The sequence below is a fragment of the Ornithodoros turicata genome, unplaced genomic scaffold, assembly GCF_037126465.1.
Source record: "Ornithodoros turicata isolate Travis unplaced genomic scaffold, ASM3712646v1 Chromosome31, whole genome shotgun sequence".
NCBI lineage: Eukaryota > Metazoa > Arthropoda > Arachnida > Ixodida > Argasidae > Ornithodoros > Ornithodoros turicata.
The window spans coordinates 170,472-191,121 of record NW_026999355.1 but is presented as its reverse complement, the minus strand read 5'-3'; the positions used below and the strand labels follow the sequence as shown (position 1 = coordinate 191,121).

The 20,650-nt window shown below is 46.2% G+C and overlaps 1 protein-coding gene across 1 annotated transcript; it reads left to right on the top strand.

Moving 5' to 3' along the window:
• Nucleotides 1–479: 479 nt before the first annotated feature.
• Nucleotides 480–16,711, top strand: LOC135373748 (uncharacterized). Its single transcript, XM_064606836.1, has 4 exons — nucleotides 480–635; nucleotides 8,288–8,508; nucleotides 12,861–13,011; nucleotides 16,391–16,711. Exons 1-4 carry the CDS (start codon nucleotides 608–610, stop codon nucleotides 16,561–16,563), a joined length of 573 nt encoding a protein of 190 aa, XP_064462906.1. The 5' UTR covers nucleotides 480–607; the 3' UTR covers nucleotides 16,564–16,711.
• Nucleotides 16,712–20,650: the final 3,939 nt, after the last annotated feature.

The following is a 20,650-nucleotide window of genomic DNA, read 5'->3' as shown; positions in this document are numbered from 1 at the left end:
GGTTGTAGTACCGCGCTACTTTTGTATATATGTAGCGCCACTACTATGCGCCACTTTTCAGTGGAGTGGACTGGACCCATGTCGCTGGATTCCGTCACTAAGTTTGTAATGTCTTCAGCATCAGCACATCATGTCTTCTGTTTCACCAGTTCGCGATCACAGCCTGGATCGATTGCAGCCACTTCCATACTGTATGAGACCTCAATTGTATGTGTTCACATACATTTACACCTTGGGTCCATATTACAATAACAGGATATCGTAACCATATGGGGCTGTCGTAAGTAAACCTGAAAAATAACAGAACACATGTCGCCGATTATGCGGTATCCTGTCTGAGGACGAAGCTTCCGCACCACGTCATGCACTCGGAAGGAGACTAGTAAAAATTGCAAAAGGCGTTGCGTGAGAAATAGCGATAACAATAGTCGTCGGGTGGGCCGAGATATCTGGGAGGGAGGAACCGAAACTGTGGAGCGGAAATCATGGCAAGTGCGAACTTTAAAAGGTTCGTTTAAAAGGTCCAGAGCGACTCTAGTTACGCCTTCAATTGTTCTGATGTTTGAGGGAATGACGCTACTACTGTTCTGGTTGCTCCTCTGGAGTCATGAATCGCTTGCTGACAGCAACAGATGGTGTGAGTGTTGCATATCTCTCTATATGAGTAAGATACGAACACGGTAGTGTATACAAGAGAAGGCCCTTTTTTGTCTCTGTATTATTTTTTTCGCGTTCTTCTCCTGCCGCGTTCCTGGGTGTACGCCGGTTCATGTGAGTCGTCAAATCCGACGCGCTGAAGAGGCGCACTGCTCTCGACATTGTCGGAAAGCCAGTTCACAGATTTGACGTAGCAGCTTGCGAACATACTGTGGCAGTGTAGTCATGCAGCAGCGTATGGGGCAGTCATGTTTTTCGAATCGGCCCCGGTGGCTCAGTTGGTAGCGGGTGCGGACCTGGCCGAGGACTCCAGCAACTCTGTGGCAGGATGGAAGTTTCTTTGACACGCCGTCTTCCACGAGGGACTCTAGGTACGGTGCGCCATGTGTTGAGATTTCAATGTACATGAAGGAACCCTTAGTTGGGGATGATTAATCCACAGACCGACCTCTGTGGCGTCGCTCATGATCGCAGTTGTCTCGCGAGTAAATCCACGAATTATTATCATATGTTTTGGCAATCTTTTTATAGCTGCTGGGTTTCTTCGACTGCGCGCTCCTTCTGCGTTGTAGGAATTCGTTGGTGGACTTCGAACAATGTATTGTAACAGCATGACAATGCCACGAAGTCATATCATTTGGCACTTAGTTCACGTGTTCTGTTGATCCATATGCAATTTATGGTTTCACATATGATAACATTATCCCTTCCAAAGTCAATGTTTTCGGTAGTGCCGTTTCTTCCGTGTTCGAGAAAGTACTTTATTGGCGATGGAGTGCTTCGCACATAGCCACTAAGTAGCACTTGGTAGGAGAAAACGACATTCACTTTCGTATTATAAACCAACGTCACTGGAAAACTGGGTACTCAAAGCATAGCTTCAGTTAGTGAACTTTACGTGTTTCCAGGAGTTTTCGAAAAGCTTGTACACGATACTCACAAAAAGCATATAAGCTCAGTTACTGAGTATGTGGCAGAAAAGTAACTGAGGAAATACCCAACCTCGAAAAGTATTTGATTAGAGTATTAAACATCCACACGAGTAACCCGTCATACCTTCAAGATATATCAAGTTGCAATTTGCGAAATTTACTGTAAAACATACAACGAAGCGAAGGCAAGAACGAACGTCGTACTCTCGTTATCGCGCGATATCTTCTTGGTACATGCTCTCCTCCTCACTCACCTCCGCGGATATCTTGCCCAATAATGTTGCTCGCGCGGCCACCCGATACTGTGCCCAGACTATAGGAGGAAAAGAAACGTAAAAAGCGAGTTAACCACCTTGAACTACATGTTTTTTAAATAAACTGTACATTTCAAGTATAAACATTTATAGTCGTCCTTGCTCCCTATACATGTTTTACTCCATGAAACACAGTTCTTCTTCCCTGACCTCGACCCGAACATGCACCAACATGTTCTTCAGGACAACACATTGTCCCGCGTATACCCATTAAACCTAAGGAGCCCCCATTAAACCCATTAAACCTATGCGCCGCGGTGTGACAGGAGTAGCCGGGGTACCTGAGATAAAATGCATGAACATATATTTGGCATTGCTCCCGAACAATATGGATGAAGTTAACCTTTTTCTCAACCTTCCTGTCTCCTGAAAGAAAATTAAAGGGAGTAAGGTATCTCTTAGGAAATGAGTGCAAGTTAGAGCCAAAAAGGTATTTCAGTTAAGCTACCAAATATAGAATTTAAAAGCGTTCGTTAGATAATATATTACTCCAGAAAGTATTTAAAGGGACGGCCGCAGCTGTTGCAGTCGGTTTCGAAACTATAAGACCATTTTATTTCTTGTAGGCAACTGACCACGGTATCGAAAATTCCGACCAAATAGTGGCGTAATTTGACTGTTATTCGACCAAATACATGACAAGAGCAGACGCCAGATGTTGTGAGAACGCCGGAATACCCTCTCTGCAAAAACGAGGAAACGTCACTCTCGAAGAACCAATATGGGCGCGACCTTGTGAAAATCCTCAACTGCGTCCTCGCTCCAAGTGAGTTGATCCAACGCTCGCTTTCCGCATGGCACGAAACACCTCTCGTCAAGATGCTGCATTAATCCACCGAATGCGCCTCGATGTGGCCTTTACAGCTCAGTGGCGTTACCGCTTGAGACAAGTTGACTCTCCCACCTGCTGCCACTGTGGTGTTCTTGAGGATCTGGAGCATATTCTTCTTCATTGCTCCCACTATACCAACCTTCCCGAACCACACTCTCCGAGTCTCTTCGTCAGCCGGACTGTCGCCCCTTCTCCGTATCGAAATTGCTTGGTCCCTGGCCTAATCCAGCCCAGCAACGCTCTGCGCTCAAAGCTCTCCTGACAGTTCTGGACACCATCGGGCTTCGATCGTTATTGTGAAGGAGCTCGTTATTTTATTCCCCATATTCCCACAAGCAATGGGGTAGAGTATCGCCTGTGGCGATGAACCTCCCCACTCTCCAAAGCCAAAACAAAGTTGTTGTTGTTGTTGTGAAACAGGTCCGCCGCGGGAACGCGCCGCTACGACCAAGATAAAATCTCAACACTGCCTCCTTTGCGCAGAACGAGCTTCATAAATCAGCACGACGAGGAAAAGCTAAAAATGAAAACGAGACTCGTGCTGCAGTGTTTATAGTATATATAGTGGCTGAACAGAGTGTTTCACCCGCAATGAACGTTCAGCGTTTGATGTTCTCTCTCTTTTTCTTTCCTTTTTTTTTTTTTCACGTTTAGGACTGAGTGCGCGGTCGCCTAATATTCTCTTGTTCCACGTGAAACATAACAAGACAGTTACGGTGGGATTTTTTGCCTCAGTTCCGTTGCTATTTTCACTTCACTTTTTCTCATTACATTAAATGATTGATCCTTGTCGTTACACCCAAGTTAGCGTATAGCATGCCTTGTTACGTAACATGTCTTGCGAGTTCTGGACTCGCCATAACGGCGGAAAATGACCCACCACATCATCATCCCATTTATGTGTGTGTCTGGATCTGGATTCCCCTTATAGACCTGTCCTACTTCATGTGATCGTAGCATGTCCTGTTAACTTAACACGTCATGTGAGTGTGGACATGTTTCGTGGTTGTTTGGTTCGTGCGCTGAATTTCAACATTGCATTCTTCCTTCTGGATATGTAAGACACGAAACCCACCATCGAGGAAGAACTTCAGGATTTTTGGAGTCAGCTCGAACGCTCATCGCATCCTTCAGCAGATCCCAAAGACCCCAAGATTTGAAGTATTCTACGAAGAATGAAGATTCCACGGTGACGGATGGTGCGACAGATGGTGACCGATATTTTGAACTTTATCGTTGTATAGCTAAAAGAAGTCGACTGTAAGGAAGCATATTTTTTTGTCACTCCATCTGAGGACTGTTCTGTTTACAAGGGGGTCGTGTGAGCGACAACGTCATCACCATCACCTCCACAGGCCCATCATCAACCCCGTGGCAGCAACGGGTAAAAAGCAACGAGCGCCGCGCAAGCCGTGGAGTTCATCGACGACTAAACATCTTCCATGAACTCTTAATTCGGCTCTTTACTACATTATAGCCCTAATGAACCTTTGTCTTGCCTTTCTTAAGGGGAACTCATGCGGTCTAGTTAACGTTCGCTTTCTGAGAAAGCTTACTGCACCGTCGTAAAATTGTTTTCTTCGCTTTGCTTTCCTCCCGCGCTTTAAGGAAATAATGTAATCGGCACCAGCTTGCAGACAATGATAGCAAACGACAAAGCCATTATTTTCATTCGCAGGTATCTGGAAAACTGCAGCAAGCTTGTCAAATTTGTTGATTGCAATAAATTCCCCGACTGTTACTGTAGGGAATGACATCATTTTACCCCAAATATCGCGGACCGGCGTGCCCAGAGAAGCGATTTTGTTGCATTTCCCATTTTGGTGCAGACCCATGGGAGTCTCATGTATTGAATATTTGGCAAACTTTAATTCGACAAAAATCAGTGGGTCGCATCAGGCCTTCAAGAACATGTCATTCCCAAGATAAACTCGATGGGAACACCCCTGTGCCTGTTTCGTGTAGAAATTTAGCGACGTTTACGAGAACCCTGCGAACAAAATTCCTCGATCATTTATTTCAACATCTCGTCTTGCTAAACGGGAACGTCCTCTGGGCCACAGCTTTCACCATCACCGGCCATCAACGACCAGCGGGGTCCACGTCGTCGTCCCGTTTATGCCTGACATGGCGCACTCGGCAGGATGTGCAGAAGGTTCGCCGAGTTCAAACCCTTGGCCATCAAATGTATGTAGACTGCCACTTCGGAACAAGCACTGAAGAATAAGGACCCATCTAGGTGGAAACGGTGATCCATAATTTGTTGGTGGGCTAGCAGTCGCATCTCACTGGTGACTGCATTAGAACTCGCCTTTTGAGGGAATGAATGTTCACTAGATGCAGGCGGAATACCACCGGCTCGGTTCTCTCGGTACATGACCGTGGTGACCGGGTCATCAAGTGTCGTTGTTGGTATCATTCGTCTCTTCTGTACTGTGGCGAACGGCCTGCACCGAGGTGTAAATTTTTGGTAAAGTGGCTTAATCGCCTACACGGCTAATGTCTACCCATGGGCGGAGCACTCCTCAGGAAGGGTATGTGATGCTGCACGCGCCTTTCGCGTGATACGTGAAGGTAGTATAATACGTCACGTACTCCGTCCCTCGTTAGCTCATTAGACATTAAGCGGCTAACAACAACAGATAAGTAATAATGCGGCACCCTATCCCATTGCTTGAGGGGGGGAATATGGTGAATGATGATGAATGCAAGCGGATAGGTATGCATGAAGCTCAGCAATCGTCGTCGCTTGCCATGCTTCGCTAGCGTGGACCCGAGGCCAGGTAGAGTCATACCAATATGGGACCTCCCAGCCATATATCACTGCGGGAAGTCTGTAAACTGGGGAACTGGACAACTACTGTCGCCAGATGGAAAGTCTGAGTAGTTTTGAACTCTTTTATCACGACCATGCGTAGCTAATTAAATGCGTATTTTGCAGTAAACTGTGGTACGCCGCAAGGATAATAACTCCTCCGGTGGAGATCGTTGCGAAGTGAACACGTTAATCATTAACTTCTTCTGGAAGGACCAGAAACACCTATTGTCGCGCAATGTGTTGAGGAGGCCAAAAGCAGAGGGTGGGTTGAGCCTTCCATGTGCAAAAACGTACAGTGCGTTGTTTGCATTGAGGAGCACTTTAGGCATATTAAATCAAGTCGATTTACCGGGGCACCCTCTGGTCATGTACTGGCTGGGACCGGGTTGCAGGACACCTGTACCCAGGAGTCTTTGCAATATGTATCCTGCAGCAGAAAATCTACCAGAGTTTTATAAAGGAATTATCAGGCAATATAAGTTTGCACAAGATCACCTTCCAGACATAGATGTAGAGAAATGTAGATGTAGATGTAGAGAAATGTAGAGAAAGTTCAAGCATCCCGAATATGCGAGGCTCTATGCTCTGAAGAAGGGACTACCAGTGCTCTGTTCTCGCACAGTGGTAGAAGGGACCCGGTTGCACTGCCGCAGGAGATTGCAGACTTTCACTGGGAAGCCTGCTGGGGTGTACTTCCGACAAAAGATCGGCTGGTCAAATGGGGAAATGCAAGAAATTCTACTTGCCCTAACTGTGGTGCAAATGAAACATATACACATGTTCTATATGAGTTTGTTGTAGTGTCGATATTCTGGGCTTTAGTGCGCCGGCGCTTAGCTGTAAGGCATAACGTTGCAATGAGCGCTTAAAGTAATTTTGACCACCTAATCACAATAATTGTGTCATACGTACTCTGGAAGTTCCGTTGTCGGGCTGTAGCTCAGAATCGCCGTATAGGAGCAATGCATCCGAGACTTACCCTTGTTATATGTTTGCTCCGTGACTACCCAGAGCACCGCCTCTTTTCAGCAGGAATTCCTGCGTCAGTGGTCTAATCGGCATATGTGCGTGAAGTATGGGCGCGTTGCTCTGCACTCTTAAAAATGTACTTCGCTGCATAGCACGCTCCTAGCAAACCATCATCTCGAATGATATCGTTATCTGCTCTGATTTGTTGAAAACGGGAGGCGTACGCCTTTTCTGTGACACTTATGCCGTTCATAATTGTCACAGAAAAGGCGTACGCCTCCCATTTTCAACAAATCGGGGCAGATAAAGATATCACTCCAGATGATGGTTGGCTAGGAACGTGCTATGTGGTGAAGTTCATTTTTAAGAGTGTGAGGAACCTCGTTTTCTATGAAGGGATTCATATTATGTAAATACGTAGTGTAAATAATCACAACAAATTTTTCAGTCGAATTTTGTATGATATAGGTACATACGAATGGTTGATTGTACATATTTTTAGCAGTTCGACATTCTTGTAACGATAGTTTGCACGCTGAACATCTACGTTGTTATAAAAGCAAAGTGTCATATCAGTAGTTAACTTGTGTAATTAGATAATTATGTCAATAAAATATTCTGAACTGTTAGATTGCTTCTCTGGAAAATCTGAATCTCTTCAGGAGCACATCTATACCAAAAACCAGGGCAGCAATATAGCAATATGTTTTCAAGCAGGAATTGTTGCTGTTAAATACACTCGCTTAAAAACGAGTGGTTGGTGACAACTAAATAGCACTCTCGGCTCATTGTCTACAAGTATTAATCATTAATTCGTGGCTCTGCGTCGCGAGAGAACTTGTCTACAAGTAGATCCGTGCTCGGATAGCGAAGTTCATACTATAACAGAAGCCTCCAAAGTCGTGGGTACACTCTTAAAAATGAACTTCACCGCATAGCATGCTCCTCGCCAACCATCATCTCGAATGATATCGTTATCTGCCCTGATTTGTTGAGAACGGCAGGCGTACGCCATTTCTGTGACAGTTATGCTGTTCATAATTGTCACAGAAAAGGCGTACGCCTCCCGATTTCAACAAATCAGGGCATACAACGATATCATTCGAGATTATGGTTGGCTATGAGCTTGTTATGCGGTGAAGTTGATTTCTAAAAGTGTAGGCACTGTGGATATGACCGACGTGCGTGCGTGGGTATATTGAGTAAAAATTGGTCGTTTTGAACCTGTTAAGGCTCTATAATTTAGGCATTTTCTAGAAATTTGAGACGAACACGGTTCAGGGGAATTGAAAGGCGGGCGTGTTGGTTGGTGCCGGGCGGGCATATTCTAAAAGGGGAGAGCACAAAACACAGCGTGTCGTCTGCTGTGTTTTGCTCTCTCCACTTTTGGAACATGAGCACGGTTCAGTCTTGCAAATTTGTGAGGTCGGCAAATCATCGGCAGCCTCACATTCGTGGCTACGTCTTTTCAGCCGAAAAGGCGGTAACAAACCTCGTCCAAAAGCAGGTTATCCGTTGTCGTGTGTCACTGGACAGAAGCTTTCCAAATACTGCGCAAGAATGATCTCAGTGACAAAAATTTTGCTCTTGCGGTATAGTTAGGTGTGCTCGTCTTGTTTCATTTGCTCCTTGCAGCGTTTTATCTAAGGTGGCCTGGCGTCTTTGATTATTGCATGATATTTTCAGCATCGTTCGCGATTGCGGAACCTGCAATACTTTCAACAAATTTGACACGTCTTACACTAGAGCACCTATTCTTGTGCAGTGAAAATGTCGTCCCTCTGCTTGAGACGCGCGCCCGTGTTCTGGAGGATAGACGGAGCGGTTCTAACCCCCGAAGAGAACTTCCACGCAAACTCTTGTACTACTACGTTCCAGACGGACTCCATCCTGCAGCGGCTAATGCTTCGCTTCGAGCGTCTAGCTCTCAACTGCGACACCCACATGGACATTTTCGATGCAGCGGACGCCGTCGGGCAGCGAAAGGTTATTTTTCAATTTATAGCGGTTATGACACATCGCCCAGAGTTACGCCAGGTAGATGTAAAAGACGCTTGCTTACATCGATGTGAGCCTACATTCCAAGTTGTATCGACGAAGAGAGCAATGAACTCTTAAAAAGCCGAACGGTATACCTAAAACCGAAACTGACCCGACCGTGACATCAAGGCAGATATCTCCGCCAGTGAGGACACCGCCAGAAACGTCACGTGCTATTTACGAGGACCGGGCTGTGTTCCAATACTCCGGTAAGCCGATTACTTGGCGGTCTAATCGGAAGTGCTGCCATGTTATGTTTCGTTCCAATTCCCGCCTAGACTGCTATTCAGGTGTCTTTCGCCTAGTCTGCATCCATGCAGACTAGCTATGCGTCTGAGTGGTCGTCATTGACAGCAGCCGTAAAAATTAATACAGTTGTCTGCGACATAGATGCGCTTCGGTCTGGCGTGTTTATGGCGTTCAACAATAAGTCCAAAAAGTGATATTTTATGGAATTTATTTATTGTAGTACCGTAAGGGCCCAGGGTTAATACATGGCGGAGTGAAGATTTGCAAAACGTGAAGAACAACGAAATGCAAGGAACACTGAGGAAATAGAGACATATACGAATGATATGAACACATCAAGAAAATACAAGAAACGTATATTTATTGACTACGCCTTAATAGAAGTGAGCCGTGACGGCATTTTTACCGGTCATTGCTAACTAATGATACTGAGGTCACTAGGTGTTCTGCAATATAACGATACACAGGAAGAATGCATCGACATGTGAGCTGAATTATTTCAGCGTTTATTAATGAATTACGCGGAGTTTAAATAAAGTGCGGAATTGATGTTCCTACGGGCCATGACAGATGGCGACAGCGGCGCCAAGTCCGGAAGTCTGTTCCAAATCTCCGCCGATAAGGCGTCTATCTAGCTGTCCACTCAGACAGCTTCTCCTGCGCCGAGTATTGAAACACAGCCCCGATTGGAATGACGGAAGTTCCTTCTGCTATGATGTCATAGGCAATGACGAGCGATGCCATAGATGTCGCCATCAGCGCTCAAAAAACTGGAAGGTACCGTAACGTTGTGGAGATGGAATCTCAGAATATTTGTCTATTCGATAGCCTGAGCCCTGAGAACTCTTACGTCACAATGTTTGTCCCAGTTGCGCTCACATTTCTTTAGGGAATAAAAATTACGGGCAACGCTGTGTCGAAGTGATCAACAACTACGCACTGCTGGTCAAGTACGGCGGCAAAACTATATTGCACGCGTACAACACTAGGTCCAAAACGAAAGAAGTTGGCTACGTGTCGGCTACGTAGCCATAACCAGCAAGTCAGTCGGGACGTGCGCGACCACTTATGGCACTGGAATCGCGTCACGGGCAGAGCCGTATATTAAAAGGGAGTCTGGCCATTGGGAGGAGTCACAAAAAGAGGCTCGACCTGTCAATCACAGTTTCGCTCCTCTGATTGGGTTGCTTTTTACCAAGGGGGTCACCATGACACCATACTGCCACCCAAAATGGCGACGAAGACAAACGCAGTGAAGCGGGGATTTCGTGACAAAAAATTTTCACAGACTAAGCTGATTTTAGGCTGCAAATGTACATCCTAATATCAGTTTCTCGGAAATCAGTTTCAACTTATGCTCATCCATCGATATCTAACTGAAAATAATACGTTTTGTCGCCGGTGTTAGGCCTAGTGAAGACGGCGATCACAACGAAATCACAACAAAAACGGCGCTGTGCTGTACAATCTTATATTTAATTGCTGGATTTCATGGATATAAACATTCTTGCCTCTTATATTCCAACTATTCATGTAGATTTGTTTAAAAATCATACCGACAACAGAATGTGTCCCGGCAGGTAGTTCTGCCGGCAGTGGTACAACGACGGAAGCAGACGACAATTCCCGACGTGCCTTACGCTCCCTAGGTGGCGCTCATCAAATTTGCACCAACAATCCACTAGTTTTGCAGATTGCGAGAGGTATCCATTTCAATCCCATCCAATCCACTTGCCACCCAAAATGGCGCTGCCCATGTTAGATAAGGGGGCAAATAGTGAGGATAGGCTGATTGATAGCGCCCCATATTTCAAGACTTCATTGGTCGGAAAGCTGAAAAAGTGGGTGGAGCTTCAGGTATAGGCATGACCCATTAATGGCCAGACTCCCTTTTAATATACGGCTCTGGTCACGGGTAAGGTGCCTCAATACTAGCTACCTCTGGATAGGTTGAAACAGGTCTGACCTAGGGTGAAGACAACCGCGTCGTCTGCTACGACTTTCCGCTATGTTGATGCCCACGCGCAGCTCGCGATTCGCTCACAAAAGTGCAGGTACACGCTTAGCGACACATTCCATTTTGGAGTTGAGTAAATGCATAGCAGAGGACGTTTCAAAAAGTGGGTGAAATCGGCACATATCATTCATGCATGGTAAGCGTGGATGCCAACATGGCGGCTTTGGGGCGTTCGCTTCTACAAAGAGTGGCTCCACCCTACACAGAGGGAGCTAGCATTCAGGCACCCTATAGTCACGGGTAGGATCGGAACGGAACGTTTGAGAATGGTCGTAGATTGCTCTGTTGTGCAACCTAAAACCGAGTGTGGGGAACAGGACGTGAGTTCTCATTAGGATCCCTCCCCACCCCGACAATAAAAAAAAAGAAAAAGAAGACGAAATTTGTCTGTGACAGTTCCACAAACTTATTTATTTATATGTTTATACAAAAAGCAATTGAACCCGTTTCCCGATGTGTTCCGCTACTCCTAACATAAACCTCCCCCCAAGAAAAGAGAGAGAGAGAGGAAAGAAAATATGACTTCACTACTTCTCAAGTTCCCTGCTCGCACGTTCACTATCCACAAGTTCAACATTCACAAGTAAACTCCTTAATAAACTCATTTGTGGTGTGAATGTGCAGCATAACGACTAAGTTCTTGCATAGCTAAGCTCTAGGAAAACAGAGGGATAGGGTAATTAAGGGTCACCTCTAGCATTACCACGCACAACCAAACCTGCTGCTACCGAACGGGGAAAGGATGTATGAAAAACACATTACTCTGCACTACATTGTTGTCTCACAAGTATTACCTGCCTCCAAATTATTGCCGCCTCCCCTTTCGGAGTAAGTCGAAATCGGAAACAAACAAAAACACTGTTGCTAGACGAATTGGAGAGTAATCACCACTAGACGTGTCCTCGGGCAGTTTTACGTGAATTTTAGTAGCAAATTAAAAAATATTATGCGTCGTCTGTCACATGTATAACTTGTTGCGCTGGATTTACAGGCAACAAGCTATTAAACTATGACCTCAACATAAATTGCCTGTCTGCTTTGCGATACAAAAATGGCGTACGCCACCCGTTGTTTAAATACTGCGACATCACGATGCACTGATGTTTACGACCACAGGGGTGACACAAACCCGCCATTGTTGTAACTACCCTCAAGCGGGTGCTTTTGGCAAAACTGCCATCTTGTCCTGGTCGTACGTCATAGAAAACGTCATTTTGAGGTCATGTGACTTTGTTTACATGTCGTTTTGCCGCTTACCGACATATTTTCGCCGTCATAACACCAAAAGATGAGCGCATTTTGCCAGCGTAAACTATGCGGTGCTTCTTCCGCAACATAGTAGCCCGTTTCAGCTTAGTTTAAGTACATCGCATCGGCTCGGTAAGTCTTAACGCGCGGTCGTCATCACATCTTTGGAAGTTGTCAACAATACGAGGCTTTATGTGTAAAACTCCGCGTTTTATTGCGAGATTATCGGATAAAAATAATTACCGTGATCGAAAAACATCCAAAACGTCGTCCAGAAACAATAACCGCATTGTTTACAAACGGTTTGGCCACCGATCACGGGCGCCGCCATCTTTAAGGTCACGTGTGCCTTGACGTTTGCTGTGACGTGCGACCAGGACCTGTCCAGGATGCATTGCGTTCGCCAAGCACGCTTTCGTCTACGGAGCAATACATTGGATGCCACCCCTGTGTTTACGACCCTGACCGATTTGTGGTGCTTGCTGCGGAAGACCGAGCGTCGTTACCCCACGAGTTCATGTACGTCGTGCGTTTGCATTAATACCTTTCGCTCCTCTGGCCTATCTCTGAAAAAAGTGTCTCTTCTGGCAGGCAGAGGCAACATATGCGGGGGGGGGGGGGAGAAAGGCGCCAACAGGACTTTTTGTCGGTCATTTGTTGTGTCCAATGGTGGAGTAGGCCACACGACGCACCATAGGTCGGCCGCACCCCGTTCTCACCATTCCACTTCCCACTCACATTGCACTCACCATTCCTCCTCTCTCCTTTGCGTATCCGTTTCCAGTTACGGTTATCCTGCGGAAATAATGAATCTCAAGTGGGCACCATTCAGATGCAAACCAACTTCGTCACCTTGAAATACAAGACGGAGTCCACCTTCAGGGACAGTGACTTTAAGCTTATTATTACTTCGTACCGTCCCAAATTTCTGCCAGGTAAGTATCGCCTTTCTAGCTTATTATTATGCTGCATCTTGCTCACTGCATCACTAAACTGGCGTGGTATACTCCTTAGAAGTCCAGCTACGTCATCAAAAAATTTAAGTTGTCACAAGATGCGAAGTAGAACTTGAAGTTACCAAGTTTGACTAATCGAGTAACGTAAAGGTGGAGTTCCTCCTTCCCACGAATGCAGTTAATATCAACTTTACACGGCTTCCGTACAAAGACGCTCTCTTCCTAAAGCTGTGTAAATATAATGGAAACGAGGTGTGGGAACAAGGTTCTTGTATTGCTATAAGGATGGGACAACTCACAATATCCTCCCTCCCTTGAAGCGAATTCGCTCCAAGCGAATCAATCGAATCAAGCGAATACCAATTCACAGTGCGGAAAGCACAGGGCGGAGACGGCAGAGTCACCAACAACGGCATCCCGCTATTCTGATGTGCGTCAGGTTAAAGGCAGGATGAAAAGGTGTATTCTATGCAGTACAGGATTGAGTAACCTTCAAATAACCCGACTTGCAGCGCGAATGAAAGAGCTCGCCGTTGTCGGCCTCACAGAGGTGGGCAACGTCACGAAACGCTCTTGGGCAATGTGCGTATTGGGCCGACTTCTAAGTGAACTGCACCGACAAAATACAGGAGGGTGTTGGGAAATCTCGGTTGGAACCACAGAAACCCTCTTGCTATGAGTGCATACGTATGCTGCTGGCGGCACCACGCCACATCGGTCAGTAACAAGCCGGTCTCGTTTAGTGTCATTTAAATGTAAGCGTAGTGTTGAATAAGTTATTGTCGTGACAACGGAGTTACTTCAGTGGTCCATATAGTGCACTGTCACGAGCGCATGAGCTACATTGGCGTGGAATAAAATCACGTAAGTAATTGCGCGGGCGACACGCACACTCTCAGAAAAAAAAAAGGAGTAAAATGGGGAGTAATTGCAACTTCTAGTCCCATAGACTGCATTTACTGCCCATTTTAGTCCCTTAACCCCGACATTTACTCCCCATAACTTCAAATTGTTGCTGAACTGCGCAAATGGTCTTCCGAATGCAACAGTCTGCGTAAAGATGTGTTCTTCGTCAATTTGATGACATAAGGCTCTATAACTCAGCCAGCTTTGCAATTTTCTGCCCACTCAGAGTAAGAAACAGTCAGCGCTTCTTTCTTCGCAAATTGTGCTCTATGCATGTCGAAAGATTTTATATCACTCGATATATCACGATTTATGGTTTGATTCAAAGTATTTTCACACATGCACACGAATTAGGGTAAAGCGGGTAGAGATGCCGCGTGGGTAGAGACGCCTTTTCCTCCTCTAATTTCCTCTATTTTCCTCCTCTAATTTCAAAACTTTTGCGTGGATGGCGCTGCGACCTCAGGAGAGTGAGCCTCGCTGGTGCGTCCACATTTCGCTGTGAAAGGTTTTGCGCCAATCTTGCACGTACGAGCGTCGGAAAGTTTTTGGATCTTCCTAAAAGACGCTCAATATTTTTCAGGTACTCACTTCTCCTAGACCTAGCGCAACCAAAACAATGCTTGTTTTGATGGAAATTTGTTCTCTGAGGTACTGGGGATACATATGAATAGCGATAGATCTTTGAAAGGAAAATAGTAATTGTAGAGGGGGAGGACGCATGCGGCACCTCTACAGCGGAAACGGGAGAGATGGTCGCTTTTTTGGAGGGAGAGATGCCCTGCGCCTAAAATGGGGCTAATAGACCTAGAAACGTTCCGCTGAGTTGCTGTTTCTTCTCCTGTGACGGGGAATGGGTTCGATGTACAAGAGGAAGGATTCAGGCCGAGTTTGGGGGACCTGGGGCGAAGCGTCTCTTAGAGACGCCGTACAAGACGTTAAAAACGGGAAAGTCTCCATCCGTGCAGCTGCTGCAAATTACGGCATTCTGGAGAGGACTCTGTGGCGAAGAATAAAGAGCGGTAACCTAACGGAAGGAGCTTTAGGACCTTACGGGGTTCTGGGGCAGGAAAATGATGGGAGACTGGTGGCACACATAAGACGCTTACAGTCGGCTGGCTATACTCCGTGTGCCCGTAAAAAAATCAATGAAGCACACGAAGGCGAAAAGGAACGACGTCAGAAGGTGCTTCCCACGAAACAGACACGGAAGACCAGCTCGAAGAAGTAAACATTACCGAGAAAGGTAAAGCCAACGGCGATGGATCCCTCAGCGGACGAGAGCAATAAATGCCTCGAGTTCTGGGAGGACTACTTTCTTACAACATCAAAATCGGACTGGATAAAGTGCACACTGTGTCAGAGCTGGTTTCACGGGGACTGCACATTGTACAGGAAGCTATGCAATGAGTGTGGGAGGCAAGCACGACGGGAAAAGAAGAAGAACAGTCTCTGTTCGAAATATCGGCGGCTCCTGTCCTGAGGCAACTCCCTTCCTACATCTCCACCGGTTCGCTGGATTTCTACCCATCTACGTGAAAAAGAGGGTATTTTGTACGCGGGCATCTCTCCCTGCCAACTCGGTAGAGATGGCGCACCACGGGTGGTTGTAATAAAAGTTAACTGCTTCAGTTTCTAATCCACAATTTCGCTTCATATTTTACACAGTTATAGCGGAGGGATCCCGGGTTATGACTATGTGTTCATTTTGCGTGTGTTGCAATGCGGCGTTGTTTTACTAAGCGAAATGTCAAAGTCTCGGCGTCAAAAGTCAAAATGCGGCGTCTCTACCGGCTTTACCCTATGTACATGGGACTCTTAATACAGAACGTGAAAAGCAGTCTCCACTGTGTAACATTCACTTACTCCCGAAAGGGACTATTTGTTGTCGCAATGCATTTAGTTTCCAAAAGGAGTAAAATTACTCCTTTTTTTCCTTAGAGTGCAGGTGCCGGTAACAATAAATTTTGTCCGACTCGTCAACGGTTTCTTTACGGGGGATTGTTCAAAGGGCGATTGTATGTAGTGCCCCATATGACCACAAAATTGATTCACGTGAAATTTTCGCCATTTCAAATCCGTGAGCCAAACGCATAGAAGAGGGGAATATGCGTTGAAGGACAGAGAGAGGCCGGCATGCTTACGGGGGTGGGGTACCGTCACCTTTTCCCTACATCCACCGGGTGCGATAATTCCCTATTTTGGATGTGTATAGCACCCACTGGTACTGGTCATCTATCCTCACCTTCTATCCCATCGGGACGTAGTTACGAATCTACAGCTAACTTCACAACTACGGACGCGTTGAACGGATACCGTTGAACGTGAACACAAAAAACAACGTTGAACGGATACCGCTGATACGGATAACGTAGTCATTATTCTTTCATGTAATATATACTAACATCTTCACAGCTCTCATTACTTCCCTGCTATTTCTCTCTGTCTCCAGGCCTGAACAACACACTTCATTGTGGCGGATTCGAATGCCGCGATACCAGCTTTTGTATCTCTAGTGACCTGGAGTGCGACGGTGTCAACCACTGCGGGGATAACAGCGATGAAGTTGACCCATGTGCAAACAAGGAGAACGCTAGAGGCGACTCCGAGGAGACAAGAGCCTGATACCTACCAGCAAGAGACAACATGCGACGCGTGGAGCGTGGAAGGCTGGACACGATTCTCGGATGCATTGGAATCCCTATACGTGTGTTAACGCTGGTTATTTTATTCACAGTACAATAAAGTCCCTCCTACTAAGGAAACAAATCAAGGCAAGAGAGAGATCTCATATTGGCCATCTCCTATACTCGTGCGCTCTGGAACATGGGACACAATCAGTACAGGCTACAAAATATGTTGTTTCGGACAAATGATTTACTCAGCCATCAGGGTCCGCAATGCTCACAATATCTCAAGCAGGTGATTGGTGTTCTTTTTCAATATTTACAACAGCTGGTCGCAGCAGTGTCGTTTTTTCTATATCTGCTTCTCTCTCTTTAGTGGTACAGAAGGGTAGGCCATGTTTCTGCGATCCCGCGTTACGCGGGATACGTTCGCGGGTACGTACGATACGTACGCGGGTTACGTTCAGCCTTTTGGGGTGAAAAATAACCATTTTCAATGGGTGTCTGCTGTGCATTTCGGTTCATAAATAGCACTGTCAAGGGTTTTAAGATGTTTCGGGTTCCTTGGAACCCGGAAAGGAAGCGACAATGGGCTTCAGCTATCAACCGACTGTGATGTGATAGCTGTATTACATTCTGATGGCAGGCTCTGGATGCCATCATTGCACAGCAAGGTCTGCAGTGAACATTTCGTTAGCGGTAATTTGCATTTTTACATTATAAGAATTGAGAGAAAGGGCGTGCAATATGACAGACAGTATAAAACATCGCTGCAGGATCGAGCAGTGACGACCCATCGGGCATAGATTATGTTCCGAGCGTTTTCCGGCATAGCCAGAAGCTCAGTGACAAATGTGACAGAAGAATGGAGAGGTAAGTTGCTTTCTGTACGTGCGTCGTAACGCACATATGGTTACTTTCACAAGTGTTGCACCACAGCTACAGGCGATGGTCTTGTGTTTGCCAAAAGCGCGCAGATGCCACGCCTGTGGCCTCGACCCGGAGACAGATCGACGCCATAGAGCAATCCTTCCCAAATGAGCAAATGGATGAGGACATGGAACATGGTCAGCATACCACTATGCTTGCACACATGCTGTGAAGACTTGATCAAATTAACACCGTTGCTGTTATGATAACTTTGCAGGTACAACAGTGCAGCCGTTTTCAGAAAGAAACACTTCAGATGCTGAAGTACAGACTTTGCCATGTGGAACGCTATGCACATCTTGCACTGTTCTTCACATGAAGGTGGCATCACTCACTGAATGTGTGCAACAATTAAGCTCCACCAACAAAAAGCTCTCCGAGAAGCTGGCAATGCAACAGTGTAAACTTGATGCCTCAGAAGAAGCTCACATTTTATACTGGTAAGGAACTGGCCATTACGTGGCTACCAGAGGAGCAGCCTTTGCATTTTTTTCTTTTGAAGTGTGAGGGGTTTATTTTTCATTTGTGTCCAATTGCAGGCATTCCGAGGGCAATATTCGTTGGATTGTTAGCTGCTATTATGTCATGCTTGCCACAAGCACAACCCAGGCTTCCCCACTCTTCACAGCTTGTAATTGTTCTGATGAAGCTGAGACTGGCAGTTCCGTACCAAGATCTCGCATATCACTTTGACATTCATCGGAACACAGTCAGGGCCATCTTCAAGATGTGGATAAAGCCACTAGCATCTCTGTGCCGCCACCTTGTGACCTTCCCTAGCTCAAAGCTGGCTAACGAGGAAAGAGAAAAAGAAATTTGCAAGGTTACGTGCCATTATTGACTGCACTGAAGCAGTGTCACGGTGAGAATCCGCCTTAACTATACCCTCATTGAGATGCTTTTTTTTTATTTTTAAAATAGTGCAAAATCTGACTCAATGCAATACTTGTCGTGGATTTTCTATGTAAAACTCGGGTTGTAGGAAAACATAACTAAATAGAAAGGGAGCAGACAGAGAGAAGTCATTTATTTCAAAATGAACGACGCCATCATGGAAAAATCACTCCGGTGTGGGTGACTTGGCAACGTTGGGCAGGACTGTTGCAGAGGCAAGCATCAGACACGAGACAAGATGGCACCTCCGTCATGTGGATATACGAGTAAGAGAAAGAGAGACATAAGAACAAGATACTAGCATCAGGTAAAAATGGCAACACTGTTCAACAAGTCTAGGCATGTCAAAGCGTGTGGAAAAGGCCTAACCGCTACTGCTAAACAGCACGGAGAAAACAGTATAGATTGGGGAAAAGGCGACCTGTTAGGCCACAGCGTCATCACCTACGAAATTCAACAGCTAACACAAGACGACAACCACAAAACGCTAGGCTCACAATGCTAAACGTGAGTCAACAGGCTTGGGACGCTACGGGTCACTGCTAAACAAGTCTAAGCATGCGCGTGCAGGGAATATTCATTACGGTGAAGATGCGTGAAAAGGCTTAACACGAGTGCGGTAAAACAACGCGCAAACATCGGGCACGGCAAATCACTCACCTTTTCCCCTGCAGCAACGGAGCGTCCGATCCCGACGACAGCCAGGGATCAAGTAACGCAGAGCAGGGACGACGGAGCGACCGACCGCACGTCTTCTCCCTACGTGAGCCAGCGGCCGACTGACGCAGGCGCCACTCTACGGGTGCTACGCATGCGCGCCCTCTGCGCGCTCCTAGCGCGACCTGCGGCGACCACAAGTCAGAAGTAAGACGACCGTACCCGCCAATGTCCAAGAGAGAAGTGAATCCTTGCGCCCCCTACAGACTTTGCTCATTGGTCGTGACGTCAGCCAATTGTCTCAGGGCTCCACTGTTTTTTTCCACTATGCTCAACTGGACAAGGTCCACCTGAAACAATAGAGCCGCGGCATGACGTCATCACCCAAGCATGCACCTGCGTGGCTCAAGGACGCGTACGCTCTAGACAGGGGACCTGTTATTTACTCAATAACTATCCCAAGATTATTTCCTTTATTCTGCTATAACAATTGCATAGAAAACCTACTGCAGAAGAGCACCATGCATGAAAACTGATCATAGCAAACGTTCTTATCCCAATGACTTAGTAAGTGTGACTCGCAAAAGAACAAAATATCCTAACACCATCAGTGGCTAATAACGAGGACTAGGTACACAAAAGATCAACACAGAGCATGTTTAACAAGGAGCGCAGAACCATGTGTCCGTTCCATCCAAGAGTCATGCAGAGAACTGAATAATCATGCTTTCTTCCTCCTGAATAAAGTCACTCGTCTATCCCTTTTGCGGTTAATTTACGAGCTAATTTCATCGCAAAATTATTAAGAATCATGGCAGTGCTACTCACATCCAGATCAAGGGTGTGGAAGCACTATCGTCATCGTCGAGACAAGAACGATCAACAAGAATCTTTCTTGTCAAAAAAGAAAAAATGCAGGGCATCAACAAAGGGCATGCAGACCTGGGCACGTCAGGAGCCCTGTCACACGATGAAAAATTGCACGACTGCTAGACAACAAAGGAAAGCAAACACAGAAAAACACTTAAACAAAGTGGAAACAGACACACACTCCACTTATTCATAAAGTCCTCATCGTACATCCGTCCACGGAAGCACACACCATTCACCAGTGACGAACCATACACACCGTCAGAGGAAAACGGAACCCAAACCGAAGCTACGCTCTTCCAATAACGGCCAACGTAATTGCTAGGAACAGAATTAACGCGTCCACACCCGCCAGTGTCCAAGCGAGAAGTGATTCCTTGCGCCCTCTGCAGGCCTTGCTCATTGGTCGTGACGTCAGCCTATTGTCTCAGGGCTACACTGTTTTTTTTTCACTAATGTCCAACTTCTTTGTTTGGTTCTCTTTGCTTTCCCCCCTTTTTGTCTGACAAACATGTGCTGACATGCCCCGACCTGTTCTGTCATGCTTTCCTTCTGCATGTAGTTTTTTCTTTTGACAAGGAACGCCCTGAATGGGAGTAGTGCTAGAATAATTAATAATTTTGCGATTCATTTAGTTCAGAGCGTAACCGCAAGGGGGACAGGTGCATGGCTTTATCTAGGAGCAACAAAGCGTCATTATTCAGTTATCTCCCTGGCTCTCGGATGGGACGGAC